The sequence below is a fragment of the Chlorocebus sabaeus genome, chromosome 11, assembly GCF_047675955.1.
Source record: "Chlorocebus sabaeus isolate Y175 chromosome 11, mChlSab1.0.hap1, whole genome shotgun sequence".
In the NCBI taxonomy this organism is placed as follows: Eukaryota; Metazoa; Chordata; class Mammalia; order Primates; family Cercopithecidae; genus Chlorocebus; species Chlorocebus sabaeus.
This window is the reverse complement of record NC_132914.1, coordinates 6,659,720-6,671,318: the sequence shown is the minus strand read 5'-3', so window position 1 is coordinate 6,671,318 and position 11,599 is coordinate 6,659,720. Positions and strand designations below refer to the sequence as shown.

Genomic DNA, 11,599 nt, shown 5'->3' with positions numbered 1-11,599 from the left:
GTTACTGCTCTGTGCCTCAGTGTCCTCATCTGTTAAATGGGAATCGTATCTACCTCATGGAGTTATTGTGAGGATTAAATAAGTTAGTATCGTAAAACATTGAGAACACTGCCAGGCACGTTGTCAGCCATCACTGACTCGACTGTTATTTCCTGGACTATATCCACCAGTTCCTCATTGAAATACCTTTATGGGATTATATTTTAGTGTCTTGACCTTTGTCTTTGGGACTGTCTCCATGGAATAGTGTTTCTGTATAAATCCCAAGAAAATAAATTATCTAGGTCCCATTCTTTTTATTTGCATGTGGTTACAATATAAATACACTCGCCATTTTCCTCCCCTTCCAAAACTCTTCCCCACACCTAGGAATCCTACCCAACCCCCTAGTTGTTAATGACTCCCTTTCCTCTCCTCTAGGAGGGGAGGAAAGGAGCGTCCTCCCTATAATTTCATCCTCATGCAGGGTCTACCTCAGTCCATGTGAAGTGTGGAACCCCAAAGGGCCTCTGAAGCTTGGGGATGAGCACCACGAATCCTTTAGAGGGCCCGGTGACGTCCCTGGAGGTGACCATGTGGCGGCTCCCTCGGTGCCGTGCTCCGGTGCGGCGTGCCATAGTGGGCAGCAGTTGGTATCATGTGCCCTGTCCGTGCCCGAGGCTGAGCAGCCCCAGTTGGTGGGCGGGTCTGCCAGGAGGCCTCAGGTTTGCTCAGGCAGTAGGGAGAGTCCTGTGGGGGGCATTGTACTCAGCCAGTGCCCACCTGCTCTCAGAGGTGTCTGAGCTTTCGTCCCTTAGGGCTCTGCCTCCCCGGGCCCTACTCAGGCCCCCTGTGAATCCCACATGGGCAGGGTGGCCTCAAGGGAGAAGGTGCCCTTGTGCCTCCAATCTTCTGCCTTTTCTCAGACGCCATCAGTCATAGGTGATAAATTGGCTCCTTGGGCCCCTGTTAGAGGGCGTGGCACCACAGTGCTCTGTCTCCGCCAGGTGCCAGGCCTTGCCATCTTCCTGGTGGGGTGTAGAGAGCCCGGGAGGGCCAGGGTCCCCTTCTTCGGGAATGGGGTATGGAGGGTCGGGGGTAGCTGGGAGATCTCCAGGACCTGGTGGTCCCCCCAGTACTGGTCCATTGTAGATGTAGATGTTGCCAGTGATAGTCATAGACCCACCAGTGACATGAATGCCATTGGTACCTGTAGGAAAGGAGGCAGAGTGTTGAGGAAGGAAGGCCCCCAGTTCAGGCCCGCTGCTTCTTGAATTCTTACCTTCTTCACGCCTTTCCCTGGCCCTGCCCCTCTCCTGTTTGCTGCTGGTTCCTTGAGCTCTGTGTTCATTTCTGTGTTTCTGGGTTTTCCAGTCTCTTCCTTTTTCTCTAGTTGTGACACTGACTGGCAGCAGAGTCTCTGTCTGCCTCTGTTTTGGTCTTTTTATTTCATCTGGCCCACAGTCTCTCTCTGCCAGTCATCCTCTCTCCCCATCCTTCCCCATCCTTCCTCTCTTCTCCCTGCCCCAGGCTCACCGTGGGCCACCTGGTTCTGCTCCCCAGGTTCCAACTGCGGCTCCCTGGTCAGGTCCAGAGGACTCTGCTGCTGCGGCACCCCTTCCTCCAAAACTAGGGCTGTGGGAAGCCCAGTGGATACTGGGGAAACATCTCCAGAGATGGGTAGCAGTGGCTCTACCAGGTCAGGGTACTGTGGATTGGCCTTTGGAGGGTCCCAGCCTGTAGCTACAGGATTAGGTCCCTCTCCCTGCAGGAAAGAGATGGAGAACCAAACAATGACAAGGGCCCCAGACCCTTTTTTCTCCCTCCCTCCCTCCCTTCCTCCCTCCCTCCCTCCTCTCCCTTTTTCTCTTTCTCTCTTTCTTCCTTTCTTTCTTTCTTGAGACAGGGTCAGGCTCTGTCACCCAGACCACAGTGCAGTGGTGCAGTCATAGGTCGCTGCAGGCTCAAGAACTCTTGGACTCAAGTGATCCTTTAGCCTCAGCCTCCTGAGTAGCTGGGACTGCCTGGCTAACTGTTTTTTTTTTTTTTTTTGAGACAGAGTCTCACTCTGTCACCCAGGCTGGAGTGCAGTGGCATAATCTCAGCTCAGCTGCAACCTCTGCCTCCTGGGTTCAAGCAATTCTCCTGCCTCAGCCTCCTGAGTAGCTGGGATTACAGGTGCCTGCCACCAAGCGCGGCTAATTTTTGTATTTTTAGTAGAGATAGGGTTTCACCATGTTGGCCAGGCTGGTCTCAAACTCCTGACCTCAGGTGATCCGCCCGCCTTGGCCTCCTGAAGTGCTGGGATTACAGGCATGAGCCACTGCACCTGGCCCTGCCTGGCTAACTTGAAACAACATTTTGGGTAGAGATGGGGTCTGGCTGTGTTGCCCAGGCTGGCTCATCTTTCTTTAGTTCTCGTACCCCACTCCATGCTTTGGCAACTCACCACCCGCCTCTGCTCCTCCCCATGCCCCTGCCTCAGGGTCTTCGCACTGGATATTCCCTCTTCCTGGAGCACTTTCCCCCCAGATAACCCCATGGCTGGCTCCTCGCTTCTTCAGCTCTCCGCTCAAATATCAGGTTGTCAGAGAGGCCTTCACTGTCCCCTCTGTCTAAAATACCCCCCTCCTTTGCCACTGTCACTCTTTGAGCCCTTACCTGCTTTATTTAGCAATTATACCACCTGATATATGGTTTAACTTTATTCTGGCTCCATGGGCATGTGGACTCTAGGAAAGGAGGTACCCCCAGTGCCTAGGACAGTGCCTGGCACATGGCATGTTCAGTCAATCATCAGTTGAATGAATGAATGAATGAGTGTGGAGTCAGCCTGCATACTCTTTTCCTGTCTGCTCCCACTTTGTACTCTCATCACCTCTTCCCTTCCTTGCTGCCTTCTCAGCCCCCGCCATTACCTGTGGACGCCTCTTGAGCAGCGATCCTGCAATGGAGAATGAAATGGGTGTAGGCTCCCCGGCAGGCCTCAGACCTAGCCTTTCAGCCTCCACACCCCACCACAGTGTGTAGCAACTTGACCACCCGAGGGCCAGAGGAACAAGCCACTGTCACTCTCATCTCCAGCCTCAGAATGAGCAGCTGGATGAAGATAAGGATGTCTACGTAGGGGGTAGGCTTTGGGAGTCTTGAGGGTGTGGAGGGTTGCACTGGGGAAGTTGAATATTCCTCCCTCCACCTCCCACCGCCAACCCATCCACTGCAGCTGACCCCTTCCTACCCAGTTTCCTGCAGAGAGAAGGGTGGCTCTTCCAGATGCAGGCAAAGATGGTGGCAAGGAGCAGAAAGAAGGCCAGCGGCAGCAGGATGGCCAGCATCAGCATGGTTCCTGCCAGGACAGCAAACAGGAGGGGTGATCACAGCCCCAAAAAGGACAGAGGGGAGAAGAAGGAAGAGCTTTCCAGAACCCTGGGCAACCCAGACAGAGAAAAGGGAGCAGCTTTTTTTTCTTCTAGCCACACTGCAGCTCCTAAAGGCAGAGTGAGAGAAACTTCCCTTGGGTTACAGAGAAGGGGAACTAAGTTGGACTTGAGGACCTCTTGGCAGCCAGGAGAGACTGTATCATGGATGGGCATGTTTGGGGGTGGTGCTGGTGCCCTCCTGCTCAGAGATCAGGATTGGGCAGGCTTGTGCGTGCAGAATGGGAGCTTGGGCAGCTGATTTTCAAGGTCTGGAAGTGGGATTGGGAGACAGTAGGGAAAGGTGGGGCTTGGAGTTGTGGCCTCAGCCATTGTACAGAGGGGCCGCTGTAGAGGAGCTAGGGTTGCCCTGCTATACCTGCGAGGGTGTTTACGGGTATGAGAGAGTGGGGAACCTTGCTTTGGAACTGCCTGTGGTCACCTGGGAGAGCAGGGCTTGCAAGTTCTCCACCCCCTTGCTCAGGGCAGATTCTAGGAGGGGAAGAGAAAGAGAGGCTGGAGTTCAGCTTCTCCAGCTTTGATCTGTAGCAGTGGGTAATTTCTCCTTCTCTGGGTACCAGAGCTGCCAGCAATAGCATGGAGTCTCCAGTGCCCTTCAACTACGCCTGGGGAAGGGTGGGAGGACTGGCGCATTTCTCTGCTGGGCATTTTCCCCCTTCTCATTCATGTAAATCTGTAGCCTAAGGGAATATGGAATGGGAGGCCTGGGGAGAAACTGGACTGGGAGTCTGGGCTATGGTTTCCTGCCCAGCTGTGTGACTTTTAAGTCGTTTCACTTCTTTGAGCATCAGTTTTTCATATATAAGATGAGAAGGTTAGCTTACACACTCTCTACAATTCCAGCTCTAAAATGCCAAGGGATGTGTTCCTTTACATAGTATTGCAGTATATATAATTTTAAAAGTAAGTGTGTGTGTGTGTATGTGTGTGTGTGTAAACTAGCCTAGGGATACTCTTAATTTTTTCTGTAAGGAACTTTTCTTCTTGCTCCAATTCTGGGAAGGAAGGATTAATCTTTTCTCCATTTTTTTTTTTAGATGTGGAGCATTAAGGCATTTTCCAAGGCACCCCTCTGTTTCCCTCAGCCCTGGACCCTCACCTGACATCTCTGGGGGCAGCGACTCTGATGGATTTCTGCAGGTTGTGTCAGACTGGGCAGTGCCTGGAGCTGCCTCCACCAGACCTTGGTCCTCACACCTGCAGAGGAAAAAAGAGATGATGACCTTTTCATGCCCTGGCCCACCAGTGTCCCAGTGGGCATTCGGGGCAGCTGAAAGTGGTGAGTCAAGTCCACAGTGTCAAGGATGGGGGCTGGGGGTTGTTAGCAGCTGAGGCTTCTCAGAGGGTGGAAGGAGCATGGGTGGGGCCGCACTCACCTGGTGTGGGGCTGGCAGTGGGCGCTGGGGGAGGAGGTATTCTGGAAGTGTCCTGCCTTGCAGGGGACGCAGTGGTTGTTACCCTTCCCAACTTCATCTGCCAACAGAAAGGCAGGCCAGCCAGGGTGAATTGGCAAAAGGGAGGAGCCCTTTGCCGGGCTGTGAGTTTCCTTTAAGCCTCGGGATGGCCTCCTCCTTGCCCATGCACCCCACTCCGTAGCTCTCGCCTCACCTTTCCCAAGCTCTGCTTTGCTGCCTACCTTTTTTTTTTTTTTTAGAAGGAGTCTCACTCTGTTGTCCAGGCTGGACTGCAGTGGCGTGATCTCGGCTCACTGCAAGCTCCACCTCCCGGGTTCATGCCATTCTCCTGCCTCTGCCTCCCGAGTAGCTGGGACTACAGGCACCCACCACCACGCCCGGCTAATTTTTTGTATTTTTAGTAGAGACGGGGTTTCACCTTGTTAGTCTGGATGGTCCCGGTCTCCTGACCTCATGATCCACCTGCCTCAGTCTCCCAAAGTGCTGGGATTACAGGCGTGGGCCACCGCACCTGGCCTACAGCCTACCATTTTGCCCCAGCTTCTCAGTACTGAGAAGAAACCCCTGGTGTGCCCCTCTGCACCTGTCCCAGTTTCATGTCCCTCCAGAGCCCTTCTGGGAACCTCTGCATGGAATGAGAAGAGGAATTTTAAGCCAAGGACCTGGGGGGTCGCTGTGGACACAGTATCATATTCCCTTCTCCCACTTGCCATCCCTGGCACCCAGCCTCCTTTTCACATCCAGCCCCTCAGGGACCTCTGACCTTTGAGCTCGGCTTCAGTGCCAGGCGGGCAGTCAGAAAGTAGTTCGCAGTGTGTACACTCGAGGGCCCAGGCAGCACAGAACATTCCCGGCTGGCAGCGGCACTGGGTCTTCCGTTTGCTTGTGCAAGGGGCAATCTCCTCGAGGCCCATCACTGGTGGGGAGACGGGAGGGCTTAGGGAGGGGCCGAGCTCCAGGGGATCCAGCCCCCCGCAGGCACCTCCCCACTCACCTGGGTCACAGGGGCGGCACAGCTGGCAGATGGTCAGGTAGTTCCAGTGCTCGTTGTAGGAATTTTCGGCACATGCGGCACAAACTGTGTCCCGGCTGCGGCTACATTTAGCTGAGACATAGGTGCCTAGAACGTGAGTGCGGTAGTAGAGCTTCAGGAGACAGGGTCCACCCTCACCTCGGCTGCCTGTGGTGTGACCCCGGCCTTTCCCTCGGTCTCTCTGGCCCCCCATCATCCTGCCCGTGGCCCTCTGGCTCCCTCTCAGTGAGGTAAGGAAAGAGGAGGCCCAGTGGGGAGGGCCAGTCCTATCTTCTCCACCTGATGTCTAGGGTTTCCCATGCTCCTCTCCAGCAGCCAGTTTTCCTGGGGGGACAGTGCCCACCCTCCCTCTGAGGCCTCAAGGGGGCTGGAGACCCCGTGACCCACTTCCGAGGCCCAGGTTCGTCCTGCCATTGCCTCTCACCTGGCGGGCAGCGGGAGCAGCAGATGCGGTGCCTGGGCTCATAGTATTCCTTTTCCTGGTCCCTGCAGGTCTGGTTCTCCGACCCGTATGGAGGCACCTTCAAAGGGAGATGGAGAAGAGGAGAGAAGAATTAGTCAGGCGTCAGCTTGGGAGGGCAGAGGGAATGCAGCGAAGCCTGCCTAGATCCCTCTTCCCCACCCTCGCCCACTCCTACCAGGCCCCTTCCTCACCACCTGGGGCTGGGATGCTGCCAGGAGCCCGAAGAGGCCCAGCACCAGAGGCCCCCAGGCCAGGCCGGGGGCAGAGGTGGCCCAAGGCAGGCGCATGGCGGCCACTCGGCCAGGCGGCCAGCAGCGTGGGGCCCTGGGAGGAAGGCAGGAGGCCCGACGCCCTGGGCAGCGGTGGCAGCAGCTGCCTGAGCCCAGAGCCTGGGACGGGACTCAGGGCCGATGTGCCCCCCAGGGCCGGGAGCGGCCAGGCCGGGCCTCCAGGGCTCCCACGGCGGAGCTCAGGAAGTGGGAGTGGAGGGAGCTGGTCGCGGGGCGGGGACAGGGAGCGCTGGGAGCCGGGCCGGCCTGTCGCAATCGCAGCCAAGGGAAGAGGAACAGGCTTGTCTGCCTCGATGCGGGGCGGGAGGGGCGGCCGGGAAAGCACGTGAGGGCCGCGGGGCCGGAACCGGCCTCCTCCCTTCTTCGGAAGCCCGACCAGGAGAGCGGACTGCGGACAGCCCGGGCCCAGCCGAGGGAAGGGCGGCAGGCCGGGGGTCAGCCCTTGGACAAGCCTAGCAGGGGGAGCAGAGGGAGTTTCAGAGAGCGCAGGGGACAGATGGATGCGGGATCTGGAAAGCGAGGGGCCCAGGACGGGCGATCATGGAGAGGGCAGGGCGCAGGGACTGCAAGGCCGCAGAAGCAGCGCTGAGACCGAAGAGAACCGGCTGGCAGACGCCCGGGTTCCTCCCCTGTTGTCCTGCCCTGCTTTGGGACTTTTTCAGACAAATTACAAGGGACTAGCAAGTCAGCCAGCCCCCCACGCTACCAACCCAGCCCAATCCACACAGGAGTGGACACAGGTCACCCAGGAGACCCTTGAGAACTGGGCAGCTCGCCCTGCTCCCTGTCCTCAGGGAACCTCCCTCCCAAAGAGACGGGGAGGGTATGCGGAGGGGAGTCCTGGGGCCAGCAGGCTGGACCTGGGCACTCAGGCCCTCTGCTCTGGCTTCTTTGGCCATGAACTTTCAAACCCCTTAGAACTGGAGAAAGCTGAGAGCCCACCCAGTGCAGCCCCCTCACCTTAAGCATGGAGAGGGAAGCTAAGGGTGACACATAAGGGGAATGGAATTCCAGGGTGGCTTGGTCTGGTTCCTTTCATCCTCCCATCTCCCTCAACAGCCCATTCACCCATAGAGCTACTTGCAGCTGCCCCCTTTTACACGTGGTTCTCTAGTCCCCAGGTTTCTGTCTTCCTGACTCCCACCTGTCCTTGAGGCTTCACTGAGGCTCTGGAAGGTGTCCTCTGCCCTAGGCTGTCCAGTCCCCATGAAGACCGCCCTCTGTACCTGGCTGTCTTGTCTGCTTCCTACCAGGCCGTGAGGGCCGCCATGTCCCAGGCTGAATCTTCAAGTATGTGTTCCCCATGCTTAGCAGAGTCTGGCACATACCATGTGCCCAACAGGTATTTATGGAATAAAGGAGTGATGGCCACATCACAAAGCCAGTCCACAGCAGAGCCAGCTACAGTCTGGGTCTCCTGATGTCTAGGTCCCAACTCATTCCAGCAGTCCTGCCACCTCCTTGTGGCTCAGGGGTGTCTCCCTTGGGATGAGGGGTTAACTTCTCTTGTGATCGGTCACTTGGGCACCGTCCCCCACCCTGAAGGACTCTGTTCAGCACTCATCCTTACACTGGTCTGTCTAACTTCGGGTCTGATGTCTGGACAGGTACAAGTGATGGGAAGTGTGCATGGGGAGGGGAGGTCACAAAACGGGGAAAGGACCTGCCCAGGCTGTAGGCATGTCACTCTGTAAGGCTATCTCCCCTCACCTGGTGCAGGCAGCTCACTGTACAGATGGGCCAAAGATGGCTAGAAAGGGCAGAAGTATCAGAACAGCGTGCACTGTGCGGGGCTGCTGCACCTTCTAGGGCCCTAGCGCTGGGGGCTGGGGTGAGATGCCCCACTGAGCTCTTACATGCGTAAAGGAATGTGTGTGTAGTGACCCTAGGCCCTTTTTTCTCTCTCTTCTTTTTACTGTGGAAATTTCACATGCAAGTTAATATAGCAAAAGAGAAAAAGCAATATTTGGAGTCTCCCGTATACTCCTTACGCAGCTTCCACTCACCGTCAGTTCCATTAATTCTGTATACCCCCTCCCCCACCAACGCACACACTCTTCGAATCCCTCGTGATTATTTTGAAGTAAATCCCAGACATCATATCATTTCATTTGAAAATATTTCAGGAGTTTACTCTAAAAGACAGGGACTCTTTCTCTTTTCTATTTTTCCTTTTTTCCCCACCCTGTCTTATGTGCTGAGACCCTTTCTTTTACTAGAGGTGTAACATATAATACAGTGAAACACACGAGGTACACTGATCTTACAGATACAGCTCAGAGAGTCTTCACTTTTATGTATTCTTGCAATCCCTCAATTGTTCCAGAACGTCTCTTCTCTTCTCCTCTCCTGCCTCCCCTATCCTCTCCTCTCCTCTCGTCTCCTCTTTTCTATACGGAGTCTCGCTCTGTCACCCAGGCTGGAGCGCAGTGGCACGATCTTGGCTCACTGCAACCTCTACCTCCTGGGTTCAAACAATTCTCTGCCTCAGCCTCCTGAGTAGCTGGGATTACAGGCGCCTGCCACCACACCTGGCTATTTTTGTATTTTTAGTACAGATGGGGTCTCACCACGCTGGCCAGGCTGGTCTTGAACTCCTGATCTTGTGATCCACCCGCCTTGGCCTCCCAAAGTGCTGGGATTACAGGCGTGAGCCACCACACCCCGCCCCAGAATGTTCCTTGAACTACAAAAGGTTGCTACATGCCCTTCCCAGTCAAAGCTTCCTGCTTCAGAGGTAACCACTATGTCAGACCCCTTTTAACCCCAGCTGGCTGGACTGTATCCTTCTTTCTGCTGCCAGCCCTAAGCTGGCGCTTCAGCCCTCATGGACTCTCTACACCCTAAGGAATGAGCCCTGAGATCTGGGTTTTGATCCTGGCCCCATCACGTTATCTCTGTGGCCTCTTTATTGTTCAGTTGGCTGCTGGTTTGCCTGCAGATCTGTGGGACAGAGGTGGGGTGGGAGGAGAGAAGCAGCCGGGCTATTTCTCCCCTCTCTGCTATCTGGCTTCACCTGCAGTTGGTTGTCTTCCTTCCTTCCCCGTTCCATAATCCCATCTCCTACCAGAAGTCCACACTATTTAGTTCCTGCCAAATGGCTCAGGAGGCTTCATGGTCTTTGATGCTACATCACCCTGCTATCTTTCCAGGCCTAGAGATGGTAGCTGTTTCCTGCTCTGCTGTTTTCTGAGCTATCTCCCATTGGCTTCTCAACTCCTCCATCACCCATGGACCAGTTAGTTCTCTGTGTTAAATTCCTTTGTTTGAAAGACTTTGAAAGAGTGTTTCTTGTTTCCCAGCTGGATCATGAAAGACAAATCTTACCAATAAACGGCTACCATAATGCCCGGCCATCCCCAGAAGGATAAAGGGAGACTCACAGGGGTGAGAAATTCACAAGTTCACAACAGGCAGGGCACTGTCTTTGCTTCTTTCCTTTTGTGTTCTTCACCAGTCTCCCTGAGACTGATTTCCACTGAGCAACATCAGACCCAGACCGAGCGCCCCAGGACTCCTAAAAGGTGTGTGGGGGTGGGACTCTTCTACCAGGACTTCTTCCGAGGGAGCTGCTGAGAGCGCCTTCTTTTCACAGGCCCATGAGGCATCCAGAAAGGGGGTTGTTGGGAATGGATTCTTCTTCTTTTTTTTTCTTTTTGAGACAGAGTCTCAGTCTGTCACCCAGGCTGGAGTGCAATGGTGCAGTCTCAGCTCACTGCAACCTCTACCTCCCAGGTTCAAGTGATTTTCCTGGTCTCAGCCTCCCAAGTTGAGTAGCTGGGACTACAGGCATGCGCTAACAGGCCCAGCTAGTTTTTGTATTTTTAGTAGAGATGGTGTTTTGCCATGTTGGCCAGGCTGTTTTTGAATTCCTGGCCTCATGTCATTCACACACCTTAACCTCCCAAAGTGCTTGGATTACAGGCATGAGCCACTGCACCCGGCCAGAAGAAAAATACTATTTCTTCTCTCTTCTTCTCCACTCTGCTCTTAGCGGACTAGTGCTCTTGGAAAGGGTCTGGCAAACACCCAGAAGTGCATAACGGATGAGGGTTGTCTTTTTCCAGAGTATTTGCATTTTCAGTGGTGACAATGCCTTAACGGAGTCTTTTCAACGGGGGTGACTTTGCCCCCCAGAAGTCATTTGGCAATATTTGGAGATGTTTTGGTCACAATGACTCAGGAGGTGCTACTAGCATCTAATAGATGGAAGCCAGGGATGCTGCTGAACGTCCTACAATGCACAGGATTGTAGATAGGACAGAATCATCCTGTCCCACCACCAAGAAAGATACAGCTGAAAATGTCAATAGTGCCAAGGTTGATAAACCCTGTCTTAACTCAAAGCGATCAGCTTCTAGGAGTGAACTTCTAAGTAAACTGCCAGGGGACTAGATGAAGAGTGGCATTTTTCTGGTCCATCGTTTTAAATGAAAGAGAAATCTGTACCACATAAGGGCAGCTGAAAAGACTGTTGTCTTCCACAGTGGGCAGCCCCCAGTGTGAAGTGGCTAATTAGCTCCAAGTAGTAAGAATAAAGACTTGCATTTAACTATGTAACTGATTCTCATCCTGGAAAGGATAGAAGTGAACAGGGAAAAGCGAAGAAAATTTAGATAAATTAATAGACCACAAATAAATGGGTTGTCAGAGGAAGTTAGGATGTTTGAAGTTTTGCAGATGCTTTTTCATAGCATATCCTGTTCTGTCAAAGATAAAGTAGCAAAGATGCTAGTTCTGCTGTCTTCCACAGAGTGCGTCAGCAAACAGTGACCACTAGACACTGAAGTCACCAAGATGAATACACCTGGTCTCTGTCCCTGCATATGTACAAACACACATACATCAGGGTAATAATAATAAATAATAGTAAACAGTGGTAAGTGCAGAGATGGGCTCTCCCTAGGAGGCTGGAGTGATTACTTCCGTCATCTCCTGTCCGCGGAGAACAAGAGGCAGGAAGACCCTGTGCACTCATAACC

General features: G+C 54.0%; 1 protein-coding gene across 3 annotated transcripts; it reads right to left on the bottom strand.

The window, feature by feature from the left end:
• Positions 1-284: 284 nt before the first annotated feature.
• Positions 285-6,878, bottom strand: LTBR (lymphotoxin beta receptor). Of its 3 annotated transcripts, none has more exons than XM_007967336.3 (10): positions 6,519-6,878; positions 6,289-6,385; positions 5,826-5,936; positions 5,595-5,747; positions 4,793-4,889; positions 4,516-4,613; positions 3,218-3,325; positions 2,898-2,923; positions 1,516-1,744; positions 285-1,189 (listed from the first exon to the last, which is right to left on the bottom strand). In XM_007967336.3, exons 1-10 carry the CDS (start codon positions 6,612-6,614, stop codon positions 912-914), a joined length of 1,293 nt encoding a protein of 430 aa, XP_007965527.1. In that variant the 5' UTR covers positions 6,615-6,878; the 3' UTR covers positions 285-911. The 3 variants fall into 3 exon arrangements, with proteins under 3 accessions (XP_007965527.1, XP_007965526.1, XP_007965525.1); XM_007967335.3 differs by having other exon boundaries at positions 5,826-5,951; positions 6,522-6,877; XM_007967334.3 differs by having other exon boundaries at positions 5,826-5,951; positions 6,519-6,876.
• Between the last annotated feature and the right edge of the window lie 4,721 nt (positions 6,879-11,599).

Coding starts and splice junctions, on each gene's coding strand:
- LTBR (XM_007967334.3), bottom strand. CDS start 6,614: ATGCGCCTGCCTTGGGCCACCTCTGCCCCCGGCCTGGCCTGGGGGCCT. Junction 5,952..6,288: donor CTGCTCCCGCTGCCCGCCAG/GTGAGAGGCAAT, acceptor CTCACGTTCTAG/GCACCTATGTCTCAGCTAAA. Junction 1,190..1,515: donor GCAGAACCAGGTGGCCCACG/GTGAGCCTGGGG, acceptor CCTTTCCTACAG/GTACCAATGGCATTCATGTC.